This window comes from Natator depressus, chromosome 1, assembly GCF_965152275.1.
Source record: "Natator depressus isolate rNatDep1 chromosome 1, rNatDep2.hap1, whole genome shotgun sequence".
NCBI classification, from domain to species: domain Eukaryota; kingdom Metazoa; phylum Chordata; order Testudines; family Cheloniidae; genus Natator; species Natator depressus.
The window spans coordinates 62,476,155-62,500,523 of record NC_134234.1 but is presented as its reverse complement, the minus strand read 5'-3'; the positions used below and the strand labels follow the sequence as shown (position 1 = coordinate 62,500,523).

Below are 24,369 nucleotides of genomic sequence, written 5' to 3'. Positions count from 1 at the left end.
CCCACCACAACAAAGCCTCACTCCCGACTGGGATCTGTGTTATATTTAATATAAACATTGAACAACAAGAATCATGACAAAAATCAAATAGTAGTGGTTTAAATTCTATACATTATGCATCAGAAAAGTAAATATGTAAGACAATATGAGAAGATTATGGAATCTGAACAAAGAAAGAAAGATTAAAGCTATACATACTCCTGGGAGAATTCTACACCAAAAAAATTAAAAATCCTGTGCACAATATTTTAAAATTCTGCAAAATTCTGCATATTTTATTTGTCAAAATAACACAATATAGTCATGCCAGTTTAAATTATTTTGGTAATTTATTTCAAAACTGTCAGCAAGTATGTCTGTAACAATACAAACAACAAAAAAGATTCAGAAAATGTTTTTTGACAAATAGATTCCTTACTAGGCCTATTAATACAGAACTCTGAGTAATAATTCATTTAAACTACAGTACAGAAACACATTTCCTACACCCCTCAGAAGCAATGCAAAGGCTTGGGGGAGTCAAGGATTACGGAGGAGCTGAGGGAGAGGGAAGTAATTGTTGGGAAGGAGCCGGGGTGTGAACTTGGAGGGTTGTTGGGTGTGATTGGGAGAAGTATGGAAGTTTTGGGTGTTTTGAGGGGGACGAGTTGTTAGGGAGCCTCCCCCATGCAGACCCTGGCTGATCCCTAGCCTCTCTCATTGTCAGGCACATCTGCCCCTGTTCCCATGTGTCCCTGTGCCCCTCCCCCATCCCCATGTGTCCCTGAATCCCCACTCATCCACCCCCTCCCCCATATCCCCACATCCCCACTCAGTCCCCGTCCCAGTCTGTCCCCCTTCCATTAGCCCTTTTGAACCCCAGTCTGTGACCCCCCAGCAACCCCATGTGCCCCAGGCTGTCCATCCCCCCATATCCCATGCCTCCTGACCTGGCCCTACAAGCAGGGTGCTGTGAGGAACCCAGCCGCTTCTCTTCCCTATCTGCAGCTGGGGCAGCTGTTCTCTGTTCTGATGCCACAGCAGCCCTTTGTGGGCAAAAAGGCATACTGCACTCCGACAGAATGTATTTTCTGCAGAGAAAAAAAATTCTACACAGGACATGAATTCTGCACATGTGTAGAATCGCAGAATTCCCCCAGGAGTATACAGAACATAAAAAGTAACACATAAAAGCAAATATGCATTTTCAACAAAATAAAGAAACTGCCTTCCAGAATAGAAAAATGAAGATGGTGGACAATTCCATTTCACAATTTTATAGCATACGGACAAACAAAAAAGGGAAGGGGAAAAGGTCTTTCAGGGCCTCTAAATATGCCAAAACAACTGGTCACCATGCAGACCCAAAGGCAGGAAACACACTTAGGAGAACAACATCCAAAGACTAGAAAGAAAAAAAAACTTTTCTTTCTTACATTGTTATGCTAATTCACAGCACCAGCTGCCACCTCTTTGTAACTAAGAAATATCATAATTTACTTTATTGAACAAATCTCCTTATACTCCACTCACTGACGTTCTCTCTTTCTATCTCTACTAAGAGCCTGAAGTCAACGTTACCTTTGCTACTGACTTAGTATCCGGCCCTATACACATAGTAACCTACCTCAGAATTCCATACCACACTCTATATAATAATCGCTCTACGTAGCCTTGCAAATTGGAAGAGACTCTGCAACTCAGTATTCTGACATCAAGTGAACAAAGTATCTCAAGAACTACTTTCCTTTCATTCTTATATTACTTTTGCTTCTTTCCTTAGATGAAAGATTTTTCAGAGGCTGTAGCCTTACATAGAGATTCCATCTAGTTTCTTTCATCTGTAACCTATGTATTTCATGTTTCAGACCATTTGTAAGGCATACGCACCACTGTATAATTTACTTTACCTGATACAGCATGACAGGCTCTATGTTGTATCCTAACATATTGGCAAACTCCTTAGCAATAACTGTTTTGCCACAGCCCTATAAAGTAAAAAATAAAATAAAATAAAAATTAAGGCATTAGATTTAAAATATCTTGCAAGGAGGAAAAAAAAAAAGGAAAAGTTTACAGTTCTTACTTTTCCGCCTATCAAACACATATCCTTAACCATATGTGACTGCATCATTTCTGCCAACAGCTGCTTATGGCTGGAAGTCTTTATGAAAGTGTCTGATCCAGAACACAGTTTTAATGGTCGAGTCCCAGCTGGGACCTACAAGGAGAAAAAAGAATAAACAAGTTATATGAAAGTGGTTTAGGCTCGGGGGCAGATTGGTTTACACTGGGTCAGTAGCCCTGTAACTTTTCACTGGTGATTGCATTCTTGTGCTCCAGAATCTAAATCTTTAAAAAAAAAAAAAAAAGTTGCCTTTATGGCTTGTGGTTGCCCCCGCTCCCCCCCCCCCCCCAAAAAAAAACACCCATGAAATAGGAATCAAATGGAAATCAATGCAATGGTATTTGGTTTGGTTTGCAGGCAACATGAATCAATAGTCTCGAGAGGACTCTGACTCACCTCAGTAGGGTATTAACACTGAAACCCAATTACGAAGTGAACACTAGAATCAGTTATTGCAGATCAGGCGGTAAGAAAGAGGAGAAATGATCCATTGGTGAAGATATGAACAATCCACTTGGAGGGAAATCTCACTCCGGTGTTATAAGTGGGCAGAGCTTTGCAGAATAGCAACACTTGTTTTTCCTCTAGTTTAATCCCTGCTTAAGCTACTAAATTCTGTTGCTCTTTCCACACACACACACACACTGGTCACTGCTTCCCCTTCAAATTCCTCCTCTACTCTTGTTCCCAAAGAGGCTGTTCATTCCTCAGAGAAACTCCTCAATCAACTCTGAGTCCACCCCAGTGCCTAATGAAGCTAACTATTTCCTTCAGAGCAGCTCTCCAATCAGCTTCTCATAGATTCTACCCAATTTGTTCCTGCTCTCCAACCTCCTTTTTCACCTCCATTGTACAAACTCTCTGAGGCCGTCCCTCCCCAGTGCGACTCAGATCTCTCTCTGCCTCCAACTAACTCTCCTCTATTACATAGATACCTCAGTCTCACTGAATTCAATCTCTACTTTAAACTCAGATCAACATGTGTGTCTTTAAAAAGTGCCTTATTTCTCCACCCAACAGACCATAAACTTCACTGGAAGAAAGTCAGACTAACTGTATTTGATGTGAGTAATATGAAGACTTTTTCTCCGTTTTCTGTTTCAACATCCTGTGTTGGAATAATATTACCAAGCACATTTTATTTGATGTGGTGGACAAAAGGAAAGAAACTACTATTGTTTTTATTTAAAGATATAGTGAAAAAAATTATTCTTTCAGAAAAACATAACTATATAGAAGATAGCCCCAAGAGCATCACAAACGCTTTGTATTATGCTATTCCATGGCGCAACGCAAAATAAGAAATCAAGGAAGTACTTTTCCACCAACACTTTAGTAATTGATTAAATAAATAGGTCATGTCTCTGAAAAAATAACCACATAGAAACCTGCACAAGTTACCTAAAAATAAAGCCTTACTTTTCCAGTTCATAAATTACATTTGATAAATATTACCATAAAAAGTGGATATTCACTGAGGCTTTCAGTCAAATTCCTTATCAACGTAGAGCATCAAAACGTAGGTGGGAGTCAACCGAAAGGAGCATAACAAATTTGCGGTAGTGATATGAAACCAAGAATATACCTCAGGGGTGGGCAAACTATGGCCCGCGGGCCAGATCCGGGCCGCAAGTCGTTTTAATCTGGCCCTTGAGCTCTCACTGGAGAGCAGGGTCTGGGACTTGCCCTGCTTCGACGCTCCAGCCGGGGAGCAGGGTCAGGGGCCGCTACATGCAGCTCCCAGAAGCAGCCATATGGCCCCGCTCCAGCTCCTACATGTAGGGGCAGCCAGCTCTGCATGCTGACCCCACCCCAAGTGCCACCCCTGCAGCTCCTATTGGCCGGGAACCTCAGCCAATGGGAGCTGCAGGGTCGCCTGGCCACACCTCCGCATAGGAGCCAGAGAAGGGACATGCCCCTGCTTCCGGGAGCCACTTGAGGTAAGTGCCGCCCGGAGCCTGCACCCCTGAGCCTCTCTCTGCACCCCAACCCTCTGCCTCAGCCCTGATCCCCCTCCCGCCCTCTGAATCTCTCGACACCAACCCAGAACAGCCTCCTGCACTTCAAACCCCTCATCCACAGCCCCACCCCAGAGCCCGCACCCCCAAGCTGGAGCCTGCACCTTTTCCTGCACCCCACTCTGCTGCCCCGCCCAGAGCCTCCTCCCGCACCCTGAACTCCTCATTTCTGGCCCCACCCAGAAGCCCACACCCGCAACCAGAGCCCTCACCCCCTCCCGCACACCAACCCCAATTTTGTGAGCATGCATGGTGGACCATGCAATTTTTATTCCCAGATGTGGCCCTTGGGGCACGAAGTTTGCCCACCCTGATATAGCTTGTTGAATCTGTGAATCATTACCTGGAATTTCACTTCTTTTTCAGCAATCTGGAGAATTACATCAGCCTGTAAGGTCTTGCTTCCATGTATTCTTTCCACTTTTTTAATCCTACTGGGAAGCAAAGGGCTTTCTGAATCTTGGAGCTCAAAACGCTGTAAAAATTGAGAAAGTAGTAATTATTTAACAAAGTGCTGTGCTTTTAAATATTTCCACTGAAAACATGGCAGAAATTGATGCAAGACTAATTTCTTCTGAAGTTCAATATCCATTTGCTGAAAGAACCTTAATACTGGAAAAATTAAAATGGATCTTTTAAGATGCTAACATTGGTATGTATCTATTAAGTGTTCTCTATTAAACTATTAGCTTGCTGCTCCTCTTGTCAAACAAATTAAACTAAGTCATGAACTGGAACAACAGAAATCTGTGAATTCTGAGAAATCCATGAATTCCAGATCTTTTATAGAATTTTCTGTTATATAGATTTTAATGTTTCTTTTCTAAATTAAAAAAAAATCTAGGTTATTCTGACTGCAAGATAGCCCTATTGATATAATTTCCCACCGCTGACTTGTTGATGTTGAAGCCAGAGAGACTGAAATAAAGCTCCAAGCCTCCAGCACTTATGTTACCACACCATTTATCTTTGAGGACTATTATGACCACTTAACATCCAGCTTAAAAAAAAAAAATACGCATCAAGTTAAGATGTTTATTTAGTTTGATAGCCTTGTGTGTAATTACAGTTGAGGGCTCCCTACACACAAGAAACTTTTATTATATAGCCTTTAATAGGCCAAGGAAAAAATTGCCTTTTGCCCCTTTTATCACCACCACTGCCCTCCACCACCCCTCCATCACTCTACGCTGTATGCAGGAGGCGTGAAATTTTTTTGCTAAAAACGGTGGGGTTTGAGGTTTTTTGGTTTGTTTTCATCTTATCTGTTTATCTGGGTGGAGCCTGGGGTTATATTAGAAATTCAGGTCTTCTTATGCTTGAAAAAGTTATGGTGTCACTCTATTGACATCAAAGGAGGCAAAAGAGTGAAAGCTAAGTAATAGAGAGCAAGGGATTTTTAGTCAGATTTTTTAAACTACTGTTTTTTTTTCTTAACACCTCTAACTCTACTGCCTAATGAACACTTACAAGAGAGGATATGTCCATGTGTAAGATTCAACACACCCACGCACACGCACACACACTTCAGTAAGGATGTGAGCGCTCGCCACACACATCCGAAGGCTTGTCTACACTTAAAATACTACAGTGACACAGCTGTACCACTGTAAAGCTTGAATGTAGATGCTACCTATGCTGATGGGATGGATTCTCCCATCCTTGTACTTAATCCACCAGGAACTTAGGTCAGCTTAACTAAGCCACAATGAGATGTGGATTTTTCATACCCCTGACAGATGTAATTAAACTGACCTAACTTTCTAGTGAAAACCAACCCTAAGATACCCAAAAAGTCCTCCCGTAAAACCTGCTATTTCAGAGGTAAAAAAAAACAAGTAAAAAACCCAACCCACACTTATTTGGGAAATGATTTTTCGTCTTTTTTCTACATAATCAAGAAGCAAAAAGGACCCTAACTGATTTTTAAAAATTGTTTCCAGAGCATCTTAAATTTGGCTGGCCATCTTGGCCATAGCCTCATGTTCCAAGCAGGTGAAAGGATATTCCATAGGAATTAGGTTATGAAGGTTCAGAGTTCAAATATCATGATAAATATCTGTCTGGTAATTCAGATAATGATGAAGATTGCTGCTGTGATGAAAACATTTGATGCAGTGTTGTTGTAGCCATGTTGTGTAATATCTTTTATTAGACCAACTTCCATGGTGAGAGAGACAAGCTTTCGAGCTCTGCGTAATCTTGACTCTTTCACCAATAGAAGATGGTCCAGTAAAAAGATACTACCTCTCCCACCTTGTCTCTTGAAAACATTAGAGTAAGCTTCACATTATTTTAGGCACATTCGATTGCTTTTATTAAAAGTGTATTGCAAAGAATATAAAAATCTATGTATCTTTATTTGTACAAGATACCATAACATTGCAAATTAAGGTTAGAAACACAATTATTTTTTGTAACACAATCAGACATATACTTTGGCTCTTCACTCTCAGATTCACATTCTGGACTAAAAGACTACAAATATTTCATGTTTAAATGTGAACTTTTTTTAAAAAAAGCATAGTGAACTTTAGTGTAAAACTGCCAAAAATTCTATTTTTATTTTAACAGCTGAACCAATTTCAACCACCACCAAACACTGGAAGAAGAATAGAAAAAAGCTGAGAATGTGCATTCTGAGTTTCATCTTGAACTAAGATTTTAATTGGCAAGTTAGAGATCCTGATCCAAAGTTAACTGAAGTAAACAAAAAGACTCCCACTGAGTTCAATATACTTTGGATCAGGTCCAACGCTATTTCCACATGCATTGCTGATAGACTCTCATAATTACAGCATCATTTCCAGGTGCCATTATAACAAGAGAAGGAAACATTTTATTTCTTCACATTTCTCAAATACAACTATAGATGGCTATCTAATGCTCTGGGTGCTAGCAAAATAAATTAAAAATCATAACATAAAGAAAGTACTTCCCACGAATACAGTAAAGTTTCAATCCTTCAATCATTACTCAAAAAATTAACTGAAATTAAAGAGAATACTAACTATGTAACAGATAAAGCTCAAAATGGTTACACACCACCAAATCACATTCAAGGATATAGTAACCAACTCCTTAAGCACCTACCTATATAACGTGTAAGAGAAAAAACTGCATTATTGTTTGTGACTTCAATCTGAGTAACATAAAGCTGGAGGTTAGAGCTGGTAGGGAATTTTTCAATGAAATTTCTTTTCATCAGAGAATAGGTTAATAGAAACCAAAACTTTTCACAGGAAATGGTCAGTTTCAATGAATTTCTTGAATCGAAAAAATGTTGAAAATAGTTTCAGAATGTTTTGTTTTGACATTTTATACATGAAAAATTCCAGTCTTCCAATTCAAAATAAAGTTCTGTATCAAAATCTAAGCTAATTATACTAAAAAATAAAAATGGCCAAACCTGAAACATTCTGATTGATTTGAGTTAATTATTTTTTTCCTGGATTTTTCAGTTCACAAAAATTTCCAGGATTGATTTTTTGTCCGAATTAGAAACAGGAAAAAAACCATTTCCTGCCCAGCTCAACTGGAAGTCTCATGCTACTAACAGTAAAACATCTTTGGAATTTCTATGTCGTATAAATGACCATTACCTAACTCACAAAGCATGGCATCTAACATAAAAAGAATTCTATATTAGACCTCATCTTGACAGATAAAGAGGAAATGATCTTAGAACTAAAAGTTAGTGGTTGCTTTGGTACAAGTGATCATGTGATTAATTATATTTGATATGTGCAAACAGAATAAAGTTCCAACCAGTAATATTTATACAGGGTGCTTTTAAAAGGACCAGTTTCACAAAGTTGAAAACAATTATGAGCCAAATCAGCTGGGAGAATTTAAACAAAAAAAAAAATATAACTGTTAATTGAGAGATGTTGAAATACATTTTACTGAATTCCCAAAAAATCACAACTGAGGAAGAACACTACACAGGTTAAAAACCAGACTGGCTTAGGGCAGCGAAAGAAGCAATAAATAAATTTTAAAAGTGGAAGAAAGGAAATGTTGATAGCAATTAATACAAACTAAAAGCTAGAAATTGTAGAAATTGATAAAGGAAGCAAAAGGACACAAGGAAATATCTACAACTAACAGAGTTAAGGAAAACAAGAAATGTTTTTTAGTGTATCGGGGCAAAAGGACTCTAATGGTATCGGTTCGTTATGAGATGGAAAGGGTAAAACGGTCAATAATAATGCAGAAAAGGCAAAAGTGTTCAATAAATATTTCTGTTCCATATGTGGGAAAAAGCCAGATGATATATACATATCCTATGATGAAATACTTTCCATTCCAGCATTAACTAAGCTGGATATTAAATACCCACTACTAAATTTAGACATTTTAAAGTCAGCAGGTACACATTACTTATACCCAAGCTTTTTAAAAGACCTCCCCAAGGACCTCCCTGAACAGTTAATATTGATTTAAATAAATCTTGGAAAACTGGGGAAGTTCCAGATGATTGGAAAAACGTTGTGCCAGTATATAAAAAGGGCAAATGGGACGACCTAGGTAATTATAGGTCCGTCAGCCTGACACTGAACCTGGGCAAAATAATGGAACACCCGATAAAGGACTCAATTAATAAAGAATTAAAGAAGGGTAATATAATTAATGCCAACCACATGTGTTTATGGAAAATAGATCTTGTCAAACAAACTTGAGACTCTTTGATGAAATTACAAGTTTGAGTGATAAAGGTAACAGTGCTGATGTAATACACCTAGACTTCTGTAAGGCATTTGTGTTGGTACCACACAACATTTTAATTAAAACGTAGGACAATACAAAATCAATATGGCACACAAATTTATAAAAATCTGGATGACAGGTCTCAAAATGTAACAGTCAATGACAAACATGACAAACATCACTGAGCATGTATTTTTTCTTGCTGAGTTCTGCAGGGATTGATTCTCAGGCCTGTGCTCTTTAATATTTTTATCAATGACCCAGAAGAAAACATAAAATCATTACTGATCAAGTTGGTAGACAAAGATTGGGGGAGTGATAAATAATGAAGAGGACGGATCCTGGATTGCTTAGTAAACTGGGTACAAGCAAACAATAAGCCTTTCAATAGGGCCAAATGTAAAGTAATACATCTAAGAAAAAAGAATGCGGGGCATACTTACCAGTCGGGAAATTCTATCTGGAAATAGTGACTCTGAAAAAGACTATGAATCTAGGAAAATGCTGGCAGGAGGAGAAAGTGGGCAGGGAAATGAAGAGACATAAAATACGCATTTTCTCTGTCTTTCTTTTTTAGTTTTTTAGTTTTTGTTCAGCATTATTTCAGAAAGCTCTATAGATTAACTGAATGTTTAACAGATACAAATGTCCATAAAGATAAACAAACTAGTAGAATTGTCACGACACACTCAATATTTTTCATGTGAGGTAATTTAATCACAATTAATTTTCTAAGAAGTTTATGAATTTTAGAAAAATTATTATTTTCCATTTTAGTGACAAAGACCTATCTTGTCAATATCTTCTCGCTAAGGCCCTGATTCAATAAGGCACTTAAACACATGCCTAACTTTAAACATGTGAGTACTCACATTGAAATCAATGGGACTATCGCATTGTTAAAGTTATGCATGTGTTTAAGAACCTCTGAATTGTGGCCTAAATTCAGTAGAAGATATAAAACACTCATCTAATGAAATCTGTTGGTTTATGAAGGTATTGTTCAAAATCTTTTTTTTAACATCAGCATTATTTAAATAATTAGCATTGCTTTGATGTCTTATTATGATTTAATGGGGCTACTGTAGTAACTGACTGCTCTCTGGGATTTGTATATAAAATGCACAGTACTCACTTTTAATGCATCTTCTACTGCAGTCCTGCCTTCCTTTCCTAGTAGGACATTATAAGGGTAAAGCCATTTGATTATATGCCGGACTGACATCATAGGGAAGGAATCCTAGTTAGAAATAAAAATACAGGAAAGATTAATTCGATTATCCATTAACCTGGAACACATTATACTGACACAAGTGCAAAAGAGGCAAGAGAGACAACAAACAAGTGCACCATTCAGCTTTTGAGACAAAAGCAGGGACACTTCATCCATGCTTCCCCAATAGATGTCTCACCTACCTCCCCACCTCCACTCCCACTAGGTCTCATACTCTTTTCTCATGGTGGAGAGAGGGGTCAATTGTTGAAACTGCAGATTCTAAAGAATCTCGATATGAACTGAAGAATGAGCCACCAGCTGTTGATTTCTAACATCACGCAGAGGAGGCAGGGTAGTTTCAAGATATGACAGCTGCTGTCTTTCCTTCTGGTGTTCTGTGCTACTTAACTCCCTTGAGGTCTTGGAAGACATCAGGGAGAAGTAAAGAGTGTTGCAGTTTCTTATTGCATATACTGGCCTCCACTGCAGACTGCCAGTGGTCAGAATCTGGTATGTTTTTTAAAAAGTGCTGTAACCAAGAAATTCAGTACACTTGAACAAATCTTATCTGCTCACAGACTGTCTTTGTTGTTTCTGCTGCACTATAGGTATGAATGGTGCTAAAAAGACAAATCTCAGCTTGCAAGACTTTATAATCGAGGTTAGACAACATGAGGAGGTGGGTCTAGATGCATCAGTTACATCAATATACACTGTAGAGGTTAGGCATGCATCTTGTAATTGGATCTTAACAGAATTTGACTGGATTTCAACAGAATTGATAGAATATAAATATTTACCAGGTTGGGAGTGGGGGATTGTTTGTTTTTTTACTTAAGTCATAAATGGCGGGAGAGAAGACAAAAGGTATTTTAGGAAGAGAGCAAAGTGGCGAGGCCCACTAGACAGTGAGGCTGTTTCAAGTATCGGAGGTAACATGAAAGGAGTAAAGTTAGGAGTGGGAGAAAGAGGTGAAAGATTGGGAGAAAGCAGGCAAGGATTGCCAAAGACTGGAACATAAAAGAAGGTGTAACAGGAAAAAAAGTCAAAGATGGAGACGAGCGATGCAACACAGTCTTGACAGTGAGGAGGAGTATGAACTTTATGTGGAAACACAGGAAGCCAGTAGGGCGATTCAAACAAGGTGGGAAACGATTAAAGCAACAGGAAAGAAAGATACATTTTGGCTGCAGCATGTTGAAGGCCGACGGGAGTATAATCAGTTAGAATACAAGCCAACAACAGAACTACCATAGAGAGATCAATAAAAATTACTGGAGATTGATGCCACTAAACTGCAGAAAGACAGTTTCCCATAAAAGTAGACAGGAGTGTGAAACTATAAAAAGGACCGAGAAGACTCACATGCAAGGGGAGACTACAATTTTCCTATTTTTAAGATTTATTAAAAGTGGACGCAGTTTAGAAACATTTTAATGCTGAAACCAATGTGACACTTTGCCCCTCCACACTTTTCCTTTATCTTCAATTTTCTATTTCAATCCATTTTCATATGCAAGTCAAGAGATCAGGCCCATTTCTGTCACTTCTGATACCTGCAATCTGCTTTTTTTGGGTGTAGAGACTTAACTTTGTATACAGTGATGGTAGGACTTCTCAAGAAGAGTTACTGATTACAAAATGTTAACGTTCTTAAATTCTAATGTTTTGTGGTCCTTAAGGGTATACTTTTTAATCACTTTTCAAAAAGGAACTGAAACTAACAGCAGCCACAACTGTAGTAAAGCAAGATTTTTTATGAGGAAATTCAGCGATGACATTTAAGTTTAGGCAATACTGGCTATTAGGTACTTGGAACTAAAAAGGCTCTTTCGCCCTCCCTACAAGATATTTATAAATTAAGCCTTATTTTACTGTGATTGCTGCACTTACTTGAACCATTCTCTGTATTGCACACTATAATATAGAATAAATCATGCTTACATATATTTTCTAAATATCTCTGAGCAAAGAAATACAATGCAATGGGCAGTTTCATAGAAGTAATAAATAAATATCTGTATTACAGAAATCTGCAGCATGGTTGAGTCACTCATAGCAATTTATAATAATTAAATATTGATTCCATTACACTGTACAGATTTTACTTCATAATTCAATTACTGGAAATTACTGAATAGTTTAGTTAATATTGTTTAGCGTAGAAATAGGCTACTAAAAATTACTACACTTTACTTCCAATTATTTGCAGAAAAAATAAATTGTATTAGCAGTCTAAAACAATTTGATGACTAAGTGTAAGTAATAACTAACATGTCTCTCTGTTTCTTTTTTTTTATATACTCAGCAAGCCCTTAAATAACTGAGTTATGGTGGCAAAGTAAAAAAGAAATAAAAAGCTGAGCATAGCTATGAATGTCATTGGGGATCACTAGGTATTAGCTATGTATACCCTTCAATGGGAGAAAAAGAAACTCCAGAAAACTAAAATCCCAATCAATGCTCAATTTACCTGCTCTACAGTTGGAATTCCATATAATTAAGTGCTAGATCGTGCAACCTTTACACAGATGAATGAAAAAAAAAGTCTACCTACCTTCTCGCAACTGTTGTTCTTTGAGATATGTCCATTCCAAGCAGGTGTGTGCGATGCGTTAACAGGTCGTCAGAAATTTTTTCCCCTAGCGGTACCTGTCAGGTCGGCTGCAGAGCCAACTGCAGTTGGGCCTTCATGGCGGTGTATATAGGTCCCTGCCGACCTGCTGCCTCTTCAGTTCCTTCTTGCTAGAATACTCTGACAGAGCGGCAGGCAGGTGGGTCTTGGAATGGACATGAGCAACACATCTCAAAGAACAACAGTTACAAGGAGGTAGGTAACCATTTTTTCTTCTTCGAGTGCTTGCTCATGTCGATTCCAAGTAGGTGACTCCCAAGCATTTCCTAGGAGAAAGGGTTGGAGCTCAGTAGGTCACAGACTGCAGCACCACTCTGCCAAATGTGGCATCATCTCTGGCCTCCTGAATAATGGCGTAGAGCAATTTGAAAGTGTGGACCGATGACCACATTGCTGCCCTGCAGATGTCTTGAATAGGGACTTGCACCAGGAATGCCACCAAAGATGCAAGCGCTCTTATGGAGTATGCCGTCAGCGCAGGGGCAGGTATCTTTGCCAGGTCATAGCATGCCCTGATGCAGGCCATGATCCATGAAGAGATTCTTTGGGACAATACTGGAAGTCCCTTTATCCGCTCCGCAATGAAAAGTTGCACTGATTTCCAAAAAGGCTTCATTCTTTCAATGTAAAAGTCTAACGCTCACCTGACATCCAGGGAGTGCAGTGTTCGCTCCCGGTTGCTAGCGTGTGGCTTAGCAAAGAACACTGGAAGAAATATGTCCTGGATTATGTGGAATTGTGAAACTACCTCTGGGAGAAAAGCTCGGTGTGGCTGCAACTGCACCTTGTCCTTATACAAGACTGTATATGGGGGCTCAGAAGTTAAGGCCTTAAGCTCAGACACCCTCCTGGCTGAAGTTATAGCCACCAAGAACGCTAATTTCCAGGAAAGGTAGAGAAGAGAGCTCAAAGGCCGGACCCATCAGTCTTGAGAGCACCGTGGGGGGGATTGGCTGTCTTACTTGAGGGTTCAGTCTAACTAGTCCTTTGAGGAAGCGGCCAACCATCGTGTTGACAAAAACCAACCATCCTTCCAAGGAAGGAGAAAAGCATCTGTAAGCAAGTCCAGGCTGAGATTCAGGAAGAAACAGAACTGCTGACATTTCCTGTTGTGCCTCATTGTGAACAAGTCCATCCGGGGAAATCCCCACTGTTGGAAGGTGCTGATCACGACATCCGGTTGAAGCAACCACTTGTGATTCTGAAAGGACCTGCTGAGATGATTGGCCAGGTCGTTCTGAGAGCCTGGAAGGTACGATGCCTCTAGATGTATTGATTACGCAATGCAGAAGTCCCACAGTTTGAGGGATTCCTGGCATAGGGGAGAGGAGAGGGCACCACCCTCTCTGTTTATGTAGAATATTGCTCAATGCCCTTCAGATGGGTTTGGAATGCCTGGCAAGCAAGGCGAACCACTCTTAGCTCCCTGACATTGATGTGCAGTGAAAGTTCTGCCTGGGACCAGAGACCTTGACTCCTGAGTCTTCCAAGGTGCATCCCCCATCCCATCGCCGAACCATCCATGACTAGAGACAGCGAGGGCTGGAGCCTGGAGAAGGGTACTTGTGCATACACTGCTTGCCACCACAGGAGCAGGGGTGGCAGGCTTGTAGAAATTTTGGTGGTGCCCAGAACCCGCCCCTGCCCAAACTCCACCTCCCACCTGCCCAAGGCTCTGGGAGGGCGGTTGGGGATGGGAGGGGGTTTGGGGTGAGGGCTGTGGGGTGTGGCTGCAGATGAGGGGTTTGGGGTGTGGGAGGGGCTCAGGGTGAGAGTAGGAGTGTGGGGGTGAGGGCTCTGTCTGGGGCTGGGGGCTTGGGGGGTTAGAGAGGCTCAGGGCTGGGGCAGAGGGTTGGAGTGCAGGGGGATGAGGGCTGTGTCTGGGGCTGGAGATGAGGGGTTTGTGGTGTTGGAGGGGGCTCAGGGCTGGGACAGAGGGTTGGAGTGCAGGGGGATGATGGCTCTAGCTGGGGCTGGAGATGAGGGTTTTTTGTATTGGAGGGGACTCAGGACTGGGGCAGAGGGTTGGAGTGCAGGGAGATGAGGGCTCTGGCTGGGACTGGGGATAAGGTGTTTGGGCTGTTGGAGGGGCTCAGGGCTAGGGTAGAGGGTTGAGGGTGCAGTGGGGGGGCTGAAAGCTCTGGCTGGGGGTGTGGGCTCTGGGGTGTGGGCTCTGGGGTGGGGATGAGTTTGGGGTGCAGGCAGTCTGCTCCGGGACAGGGGCCAGAAAGGAGGACTCCCCCGAGCCCTTTCCCTGCCGGCAACAGCGAGCTCTGGGGGAGGAGCCCCCCTTTCCCGCCCCCCCCCAGCAGCACACTTACCCCCACCACTGTCACTGCATGTACTCCTAGGGCCCTTCTCAGGTCCAGGAATCTCCCTCACCTCCAGCATGGTGGGTGCCGCCTCCTCCCCTGCTGTTGCCCCTGACTGTAGCCTCACTGGGGGTGAGGGATGGGGCTGCCTCCTTGACCTGCATGGGGCAGGAGCGGTTACTGCGGGCGGAGGGGCCCCCTGCGCTGGTGGAGGGTCCCGCCGGAAAAGGGAAGGGTCTGAGGTGGAATGGCAGGCTCAGAGTCAGTGTGCCGTGGCAGTGGAGATGGGGGACCCTGCGGCAGCAATTGCTGCAGGGAGGCAGCACGGAGCTGCACGGAAGAGGCAGAGGCAGGGATGCTCTGCTCCGGGGCCCGGGGAGGCATGCAGAGGACCGGGGGCAGCAAGAGGGGGTCGGGGGACACTCAGGGGAGGCGCGGGGGAGTGGCAGGTGGGGTCGGGGGGACACCCATCCCCAAATACTGGTGGAGCTGGGCCCCAAATATTGCTGGTGCTAAGGCACCACGTGGAGATATAACTAGCCGCCCCTGCACGGGAGGGACTCAATAACTGGAGAAGGAAGACTAACCAGCCTGTCTAGGCGGTCTCGGTTTAGCCTGTATACTGAGGCCAGCCAGGCCTGAAGAGGTCGGAGCCACAGTCTCGTGTGCTGAACCGCATATGTATAAGCAGTCATACGACTAAGCAGCTTCAGGCAATTTTGCACTGTAGCAGCGGGCTGTCGTTGTAAGCCCTCTATGATGGTGCCCCTGGTCAGAAAACGCAATTCCGGAAGGAATGCTTTGGCTTGACCTAAGTCTAGAAGAGCTTCAATTAACCCTATCCTCTGAGTGGGGGTTACAGTGCCAACTCCATTTCGAGACATACTACTCTGGCTCTGAGTCCGATAAGGACTCTGATCTCGGTGACCACAGGGATGCCAAATGGGGTGGTGCCAGGAAGCAGTGTCAAGGGGAGGGCGGCCGGTGCCGCATTATGGCTGGTTTGTCCTTAGAAGGCATAACACTTTTCTGCAGTGCCGGTGCCAGCTGAGCTGTCATAGCTACGAGGTCCCTGGCTGCCTCGAATATGTCCGGGGTGGACGGAAGATCCAGATCCTCTACCAGACTCTCCCGCGTGGGGGAGTCCACCAGTACTGGACTCAACGGATCTCTCTGCAAGGCTGTTGCCAGTTTAACCGGAGCAGGGGCTGAGTGTCCTGGCATGGGATGCACTCCGCTAGCGCTTTCGCATTCCACGGCTCTAATTGTGAGCGAACGCCCCCTCCTTTTGGCTCTCTTCTGCTTCTTGTGTGGCACCAGCGAGTGCGAGCGGTGCCGGGTAGCCACAGTGGAGGTCTTCGGTGCCAGGAAGTGGCGGTGCCAAGGGTCTCTGGACCCAGAGTCCTTTTTCCATGCCGCAATCTCTCTCACTGAGGCTGGTGCACTCCGCATCGAAGCACTGGACTTCGGGTCTGACGCAGGCTGTCCCGGCTGGGGATGGAGAACTGACTCCACAAGGAGTAGTTTTAACCTAAAGTCTCTCCTTCTTGGATCTCGGGTGGAAGTCTTTGCAGATCTTGCACCTGTAGGTCTGGAGAGCCTCCCCTAAGCACTTTAACAAGAGTCGTGGGGGTCACCCCTGGGGAAAGGCTTCTGGCAGGACCTGCATGGTTTGAACCCTTGAGACCGAGGCATGCTGCAGTCCCCAGAAGGGGAAGAACACAGTGGGGGAAACCCTAACAGAAACTTATCTAACCAACTATAAATACTACTTGAAACACTAACTAATACTAAGTTAACTATTTACAAGTACAAAGAGAAAGACCACTAGGGGATCGCTTCCCGTATCAAGAGAGAAGCAGCAGCTCCAATGACCGTCATGGGCGGTAGGAAGGAACTTAAGAAGCAGCGGGTCGGCAAGGACCTACATACACTGCCATGAAGGCACGACTCCAGGGGGCTCCACAGCCGACCCGACGGGTACACTAAGCACGCACATCTACTTGGAATCGGCATGAGCAAGCACTAGAAGAAGAACTACTTGTTTAAGTGCTCATCAAGGTGAGTAATAGTTGCATAATCAAGCCCTAAATAAAACAAAATAGATTTTTCACTCGAAATTCTCTAGTTTCTTTTGTTTGCACATATCCCCAACATATATGGGCAAAACAGCAATGAACTATCCTGGCACAAGTATATTTTTGTGAAATGCGAACTCAACTCATTTTGTTATTCAGTGATGCTCCTTGAATCTGGAGCATTATAAATGAATGTAGTAAAAATCATCCACTTGAGCGCATTCTAGGTAAAATGTGCTGCTCAGGTGATCAGACATTCACATTGCATTTAAAAAGCACTTTTTGTAAGGGCCACAAAGAGAGCATAATTACAATGGCGCAGATGAGATTAGCCTCCTCCTCACTCGAAAAAGCCTTCTGTTTCAGATAGGAATTTTCAGTCTGGGAGTCATGACCCTGTAGGAGCTTGCAAATGTGTTGAAAGGTGGGGAGCAAGCAACCACCTTGCCTTTCCCATATTGCTAAATGGTCAATGGTGCGAGCCAGATGAGGGGAGGAACATAAGGTCCCAGAGGGGAACAGGGCCACAGTATGGAAAAAGTTGAGAACCTGGTTTAGGAAGCTATAAATAGATCAGACACTGGGACACAATGATAACACACTACATTTTTTAATGTAAAATAAAATACTTCCTTCACCCCTCAGGTCAGATAAATAGCTGAGTGGACATTTTATTTCCACTATTTTGGAAGCAGTCTGACATTAATTTAAAAGTCATTTTCACTACAGGGCTAGAAGAATAAAATGATATAATGTATTTAAAAATCCAACATATATTCCTTTCCTAAAGCACACTATAAATTAGTCAAATTTCTGTGCTTATCACTTCATAGTTTTTTATGTGGTGTCAATAAGTCAGTTTCTCTGAGAGAAATTGTTATAAATTCCTCCCCCCCAAATAAACACACTTAAATCAATTTTAAATCACCTGGGTAATCCACACGCCTAATGAATTATTGGAATCTAATCATTGTTCAATACACCAAGAAGCTCTGCTGAAATCTTTCTTGTCTCATGATTCATACTAATTTATCTCCTGATCTTACATCTGGATCTCTGCAGTCTTTATGGTGCCCACAGAGATCCAATTAAGGATGTGTCCAATGAGATCCAATTCAGAGAGAGAAAGATTTTTTTAGTGTTCTTATTAATCTAGTAGTTCCAAAGACACTAATAAGATATGAACAGTTCAAATTATATCTGAGGAAATTCCTCACTTTTAAAATTTCACTTCACAGATACATGCACATACCAGAATCTGAACTGCAGCTGATAAACTGTCTAAAGGAAAATCTGGAAGTCCTAGCGTAGAAGATTCCTGGGAGCAGAGAGTTGTAGCAAAAGACAAGAGCTGAGAGATTCTGGAAAATAAACAAGAAATTGTAATGTTTTATACATGCAAAACATACTTTAAAACTTTAAGCCCTATGAAGCTAAACACAGCATAAGATGTTGAAGCAACTTCTGAATACAAGTAAATTTTATCTAATAAAGTTCTACAGAATTAAGGACTCACAATATGAAAACTGTAATTATATATGAAAAACTGTTTAAACATATTCCCATACTTACTAAAAATTCACTTAGTTCTCATCAGTCCCTAGGGTGTGAAAAGCTCCAAGTCTGTTTTGGTGGGTCCTGCGCTTCCAGGCAGATTCTGTGGCGTCAGAAGCTCACTGAGCTGCCTTAGCCTAGCAGCAAGGACCACAGCCTACACCGAGATACTTTCATCACAGGCCAGTATGGGAGGTGGGAAGGGGGATACCCCACAGTCTCTGTTGGGCCCACCCTCTACTCCAGGTTCCAGCACAGGGACCCTAATGGTAGCAGCTGTTGGTGGCTTTCCCTTCACCACCGGAGCTGCTTCGACTCCCTGGGCCACTTCCCCGCAACCTCCTTTTCTACCTTCTCCTTTACCTCGGTCCTTCGCAACACTTCCTCTCTTCCAACTCTTTCTCTACCTTGACCCTTCCTCAGGCTTCAGTTATCACTTCCTCTCCTCCAATTTCCTTCCCCTGGAACTCACTGGAAGGAGAGCTTTTAAGCAGTGTAAATGGGACCTTGATTGGTTCCAGCTGTCTCCATTAGCCTAATGGCCTTAATTGAGCCTTTGCTGGTTAATTGTAATCAGGTGCCTGCATTAGCCTAACAGCCTTAACTGATCCTTAGACAGGTTAAATGGCATTGCGTGTCTTGATTGGCCTGGGGTAGCCTTTGTTTGGCTATCCAGGAAACAGGGACCTGCTCATCCTGAAGCTGATATATTTGCCTTCCACTACTCTTTTATAGCCTTCTGGTCTGAGTCCATCAGAAGGGATACAGCACACAAATTGCAAACAATCCTGACAGGACAGAACATTCAGCCTCTCAACACTACTTTTTTGTAATTATGAAAATTTACCTCTGTGCAGAAACATTTGATCCAACCGAGTATAATAGCTTAAGATGGTCCTGAAAATAGAACATAGCATCACATATCAGATTAATTTCTGGGTTATACCATGGATAACAGTGCATATTGTGCGAGATGTTTTCTATTTCTCATCTAATTAGACACCGAGCCTTTTGTAGCAAAGAGCCTGGTCTTGGCACACATAATTAATTTTCTAAAGGAAAAAAAAGTTAGCATATCTTTGTTTTAGGATTATATTGTTTTATTGAAATTAATTTTAGCTACAAAATAAAAACATCAGAACAGCCATAGTGGGTCAGACCAATGGTCCATCTATCCCAGTATCCTGTCTTCCGACAGTGGCCAGTGCCAGGTGCTTCAGAGGGAATGAACAGAACAGGTGATCCATCCCCTGTTGGCAAACAGAGGCTAGGGACACTTCAGAGTATGATTTTCAGTCCTGTCTAATAGCCACTGATGGACCTATCCTCCATGAATTTATCTCTTGGAGACTCTCTCTTTCTTTTCAGTAATTAACTGGGCATCAATATGACCCCCACCCAAAAAAGGGTCAAAATATTTTATTCATGTTCAATGATTAATTTTTGAATGTATAATAGGTAAAATACAAGATTAAAGTATCAATTAGTCCTGCTCTGTAAACAAGCTCTAACTGATCTACAATGGCACTTACCTTAAAGGGTAGATGATAAACATCTCTTGCTTGAAATCTAGAACGAAGAGGAGGGTCCAGTGGGTTACCAGAATATCTAGGTACCGGCAGGCCCAGAGCTATCACACGAAAATCTTCACTTACTCGAACAATCTTCCATGCATCTAACTCAGTTTTAGTATGTTCCTGGATCAATTAAAATAAGGTAATAATTAGAATGCAATGACATCTTTTAGTGAGGGCCCTGATGCCTGAGCTACAGACTGAAGACCTATAGGGGAGGGATCAAAAGAGTGGTCTTCCAGTTAAATTTGGTCTTCTGCTTCCCTTGTCTTTAACACAAAGGGGTCAGGATGAAATGTTCTATCTTGATTTCAGGTATTCAATTTGTAGATCATATATCGAGGACTTCTAAGGTAAGGGTGGCTGAAATATGCTTCACTGAGTTCAGCCTTCAGGCAAGCTAATGATGGATTTCCACAGATGCTCAACGTTTGGAAACTATGAATTAGAGTTACAAATATCTTTCTCTTTATAAAGAAGAGAAAAAACAATGAAACTGTGTTATGTATTTTCTTCCACAGAATTAAAAGTCTAACTTTAGCAAGTTTGGTTTTTTTAACTATAATGAAGGGATGCTCCTCTGAATAAGAGAACATTTTGTTTGTATATAATATGCTGTACCACAAGTAATAACAATACAGGTTTATCACTGTACTCTTTTCTGAAGAGTACATCTATTTCACATTGAAAACTTCAATCACGTTGCCAGGAAAAGACTCATTGCAGACAAAGAAGACAGTTCTGCAGTCTTCCCACATTACAATCAAGTCTTGCTTGAAATTATACATGACTACTTCGTGCAGACCCAATGCAAGAATAATGATTCACATAGAAGAACAGAAAATGAGCCATAACTTATGTAATACAATATTCCAAAACAAAAAAACAACAATATTAGATTTAGTATCACTATAGGAGATTTATTCAAATCAGATAACATTAGCAGTATACCTAAGGGACCAATTTAGAGCCATTTTATCATTAGCAAGGTACAAAAAAATGTACTGCACAATCTCAATCAATTCCTATTTGAATTTAAAGTCAGTTTTCATGTCTCCTCCTTAAATGTAGCTATGATAAAAAACCACATTTTGTACTTCAGTATGTTGATTACATTTTCATAAGTTACCTCTCCTAACCGAAACAGACTGGAATGGATCAGAAATACTCTAAAAGCAAAAAGAGGCATAACCACCAACCATAATGTCTCAGAAATGAGTTACAGTATTTAATGGCTCAGTGGGCAATGTTGTGCAATAATATGTAGGATCATGGGTGTATTTAAGTTGGAGTAGGGCACAAAAATTTTGGACAAAGTTTATTTGTTGAAAAATGCAGTTTTAGGTCTACTAAAACTATTCATGAATTCAACACAAATCTGCCAAATAGTTTCTGACAAAATATTTTCAAGGTAGCTTCATGAAGTGGAAAGAGAAGGACCCTGGGGTGGTGGCCTCTTTATGCCTTATTGCCTCGTGGTTAGAGCAGTCACCTGGAACGCTGGAGACCGGATTCAAGTCCCTGCTAAGCATGTTTCAGAACAGGGACCTGAACTTAGATCTCCCCTGTCCCTGATGAGTACCCTAACCATATATGGTATTCTGGAATAGGCCTCACTCAGTCTCTCCTATTAAAGCTGTTCCACTTTGTATAAATAGTCATTGGAGCAGGGACTTGAACCCAGAACTCCCCCTCCCAGGTGAGTCCCCTAACCACCATTCTCTCTCTCTCTCGCCTAATGAATATTTAATTATTTAATACAAAGTGAAACAACTTCAACAGAAGAAACTGGGCGAGACTCACCCTGGAATACCCTATAGTCTGGTTGTTAGGACACACACCTGCAAAGTGAAAGGACCCAAGTTAAAGTTGTTACTCTGAATCAGACAGAATGGGGACTTGAACCTAGAATTCCCACATCCCAGGTGAGAGCTCTAACCATAGGACTATATAGTATCGGGGCAAAGGACACCATCTCTTCATCCTGTGGTGGTTTTGTGAACAGTGTTCCAAATTGCCTTTACTTTTATTTAAAAATGCAGTTAAAAACACCCCAAATCTAAATTAAACATTTTGGTCCAACAGAAAATTTTGCTAGACCTGAAACAATTTTTTTTCCTGTGTTGCTGAAGGGACTAAAAAATTTTTGTTTCAGATTGATCTGAAACAATTCTTTTCAACTTTTTGGTTTGTCCAGAGAACTGAAAAATCAATTATTCACAGTGCTCTATTTGCAATTTTCCTTCCTATGACTCGTGTAGGCAGAGCCACATGGGGCTCCATCTCAGCCCAGCACAGAGTTTTATGGGAAGTTTAGTGAAGGTTAGAAAAAGGACATTTAAAGTCACTTTTTCAAATTAATCTGAAGTTAGAAAAGTTAACTTGTATTAGCTCATAATAATTGATATCCCACACTAAGACAGGGTTAGAAAAAGGAGCAATTGAAATGCTGAGGGGAAAAGAAACAACAGAATACTTACCCAGTTCAACCATGCTATAGGGCCAGGAAGCAAAGAAGAACTGAGAAGCTGATGAACTATATACACTACTTAAGAGACTTGAAATGAAGGACTCTATTTTTCCCCCACTCTGTTTAAAGCAAGCTTAAGCTATTTCTCGTTTGCTGGGTTTTTTGAACCTGGTAGAAGAAAGCCCCAGTTCTAACTCCCTGTACCTAATGCCTGGTGGAAACACGCTTCGTACAGTGGTATGTGTGCCTTTAACTGAGAAGCTACTATGTTTTGTTTGCATTCCCTACGTCAGCTTTCCTGTCCCCTGAAGTTACAGACTGGCCATGTTCATACAGAGATGTTTAAGAAATATTGCAGACCAAAGTCTAACATTATTTAAAAATGATTATCAACTGACAAGCTACTGCTCATTTGGCAGATGGGGGTAGACATAATAGGAAGAAATATGGATAGGTACGAGTCAGGTGGATGGTAAGAAACTGACAGGGTATGGGACAGGAAACCATGGGGCATGTAAGTAGAGTACAGAGGACTGACAAACAACCTGCTCAAACTTAATTTTGCCTCATAAAACTTGAAAAAATGTACCAGAGGTCAAAGTCATCATTTGGAAATTATAAAATCCCATTTCCTATTCAAGGGATCAATTTCCAATAATCTCGCTGTAATTTATATTGGCCTTTTGCACATATTATTGCAAATTATAGGATGAGTGAAGGCAGGGGTGAAAGTAACTTAAAGGACGTACCGGTACGCAGGGCAGCCAGGGTCCTCGGCAAGGTGGGGGCGGGGTGGGGCCTTGGGTGGAAGGAGTAGGGCTGGGGCCAGACTCCCCCAGCCATCCCTTCAGCGCTGCCTGGGGCTCCAGCAGCAATTTAAAGGGCCCGGGGACCGCTGGCCAGAGCCCCAATCCCTTTTAAATCACCAGACCCCGGGGCAGATGCTCCTTTTGTGTGCCCCCCGCCCCCGCATCAGCAGCCCTGCCAGTACGGCGCTTAAAGCCCTGACGCAGCAGTGCTTTAACATCGGCTGCGTACTGGCCCATATTTTTAGAGGGCTTTCTAAAGAGAGTAATGTTATTTTGAAGTGTTAGCTCAACTCCACTGGAACACTTCCAACCTCAACTTTTTTTCACAAATGTTTTTCTTTGTGAATCAGAATAGCATGTATTTGCTAGAAGTAAGTAGAATTTACTTCAAAATTAGTAGCCAGTCTCTCTCTATGAGAATAAAGGACATTCAGGAGACTTTTTTTAAAAAATTATTTTTAAATGACCGAATGGCTGATTTCACCCATGACCTTCACTTAGCCAGCTATCATCTTGAGTCACATCCTCACACAGGTGAAGACACATCCAAGGGATGTACCCTGTTTATCTCAGGACATCTCTGACATAGTTAATAGGGTCACTTCCCTGTCAGAAACAGATAAAAATTCAAAACAACATAATGCTTTCCTGTACCTGTAGCAGTTTGTCATAACGTTCTGCAGACATAAGAAAGCGCCCATCTTCAAGCTGCATTTCTCTGTTTTCCAACAAATTGTTTAACACAGGCAAGACATTCCGCTCTGCCTTCTCCAAACCCTCCAACACAAGGATTCTGCCTTCTGTAGCTGCACGGACTGCACACTTTTTCAACAAAAACAACAACATTAAGAGACATATACAGCATAATATAGCACATGAAATCCAA

The 24,369-nt window shown here is 41.8% G+C and overlaps 1 protein-coding gene across 2 annotated transcripts in view; it reads right to left on the bottom strand.

Moving 5' to 3' along the window:
- The window catches only part of VWA8 (von Willebrand factor A domain containing 8), a 285,585-nt gene that overhangs the window by 206,674 nt on the left and 54,542 nt on the right, over nt 1–24,369 (bottom strand). For both annotated transcript variants that reach the window (XM_074961437.1, XM_074961449.1), the window contains exons 5-12: nt 24,138–24,305; nt 20,163–20,327; nt 19,478–19,527; nt 18,329–18,437; nt 9,971–10,075; nt 4,469–4,600; nt 2,066–2,200; nt 1,890–1,967 (exon numbers count right to left, since the gene is read on the bottom strand). In XM_074961437.1, coding sequence (XP_074817538.1) covers nt 1,890–1,967; nt 2,066–2,200; nt 4,469–4,600; nt 9,971–10,075; nt 18,329–18,437; nt 19,478–19,527; nt 20,163–20,327; nt 24,138–24,305 — 942 coding nt within the window. The remainder of the gene's footprint in view (nt 1–1,889; nt 1,968–2,065; nt 2,201–4,468; nt 4,601–9,970; nt 10,076–18,328; nt 18,438–19,477; nt 19,528–20,162; nt 20,328–24,137; nt 24,306–24,369) is intronic.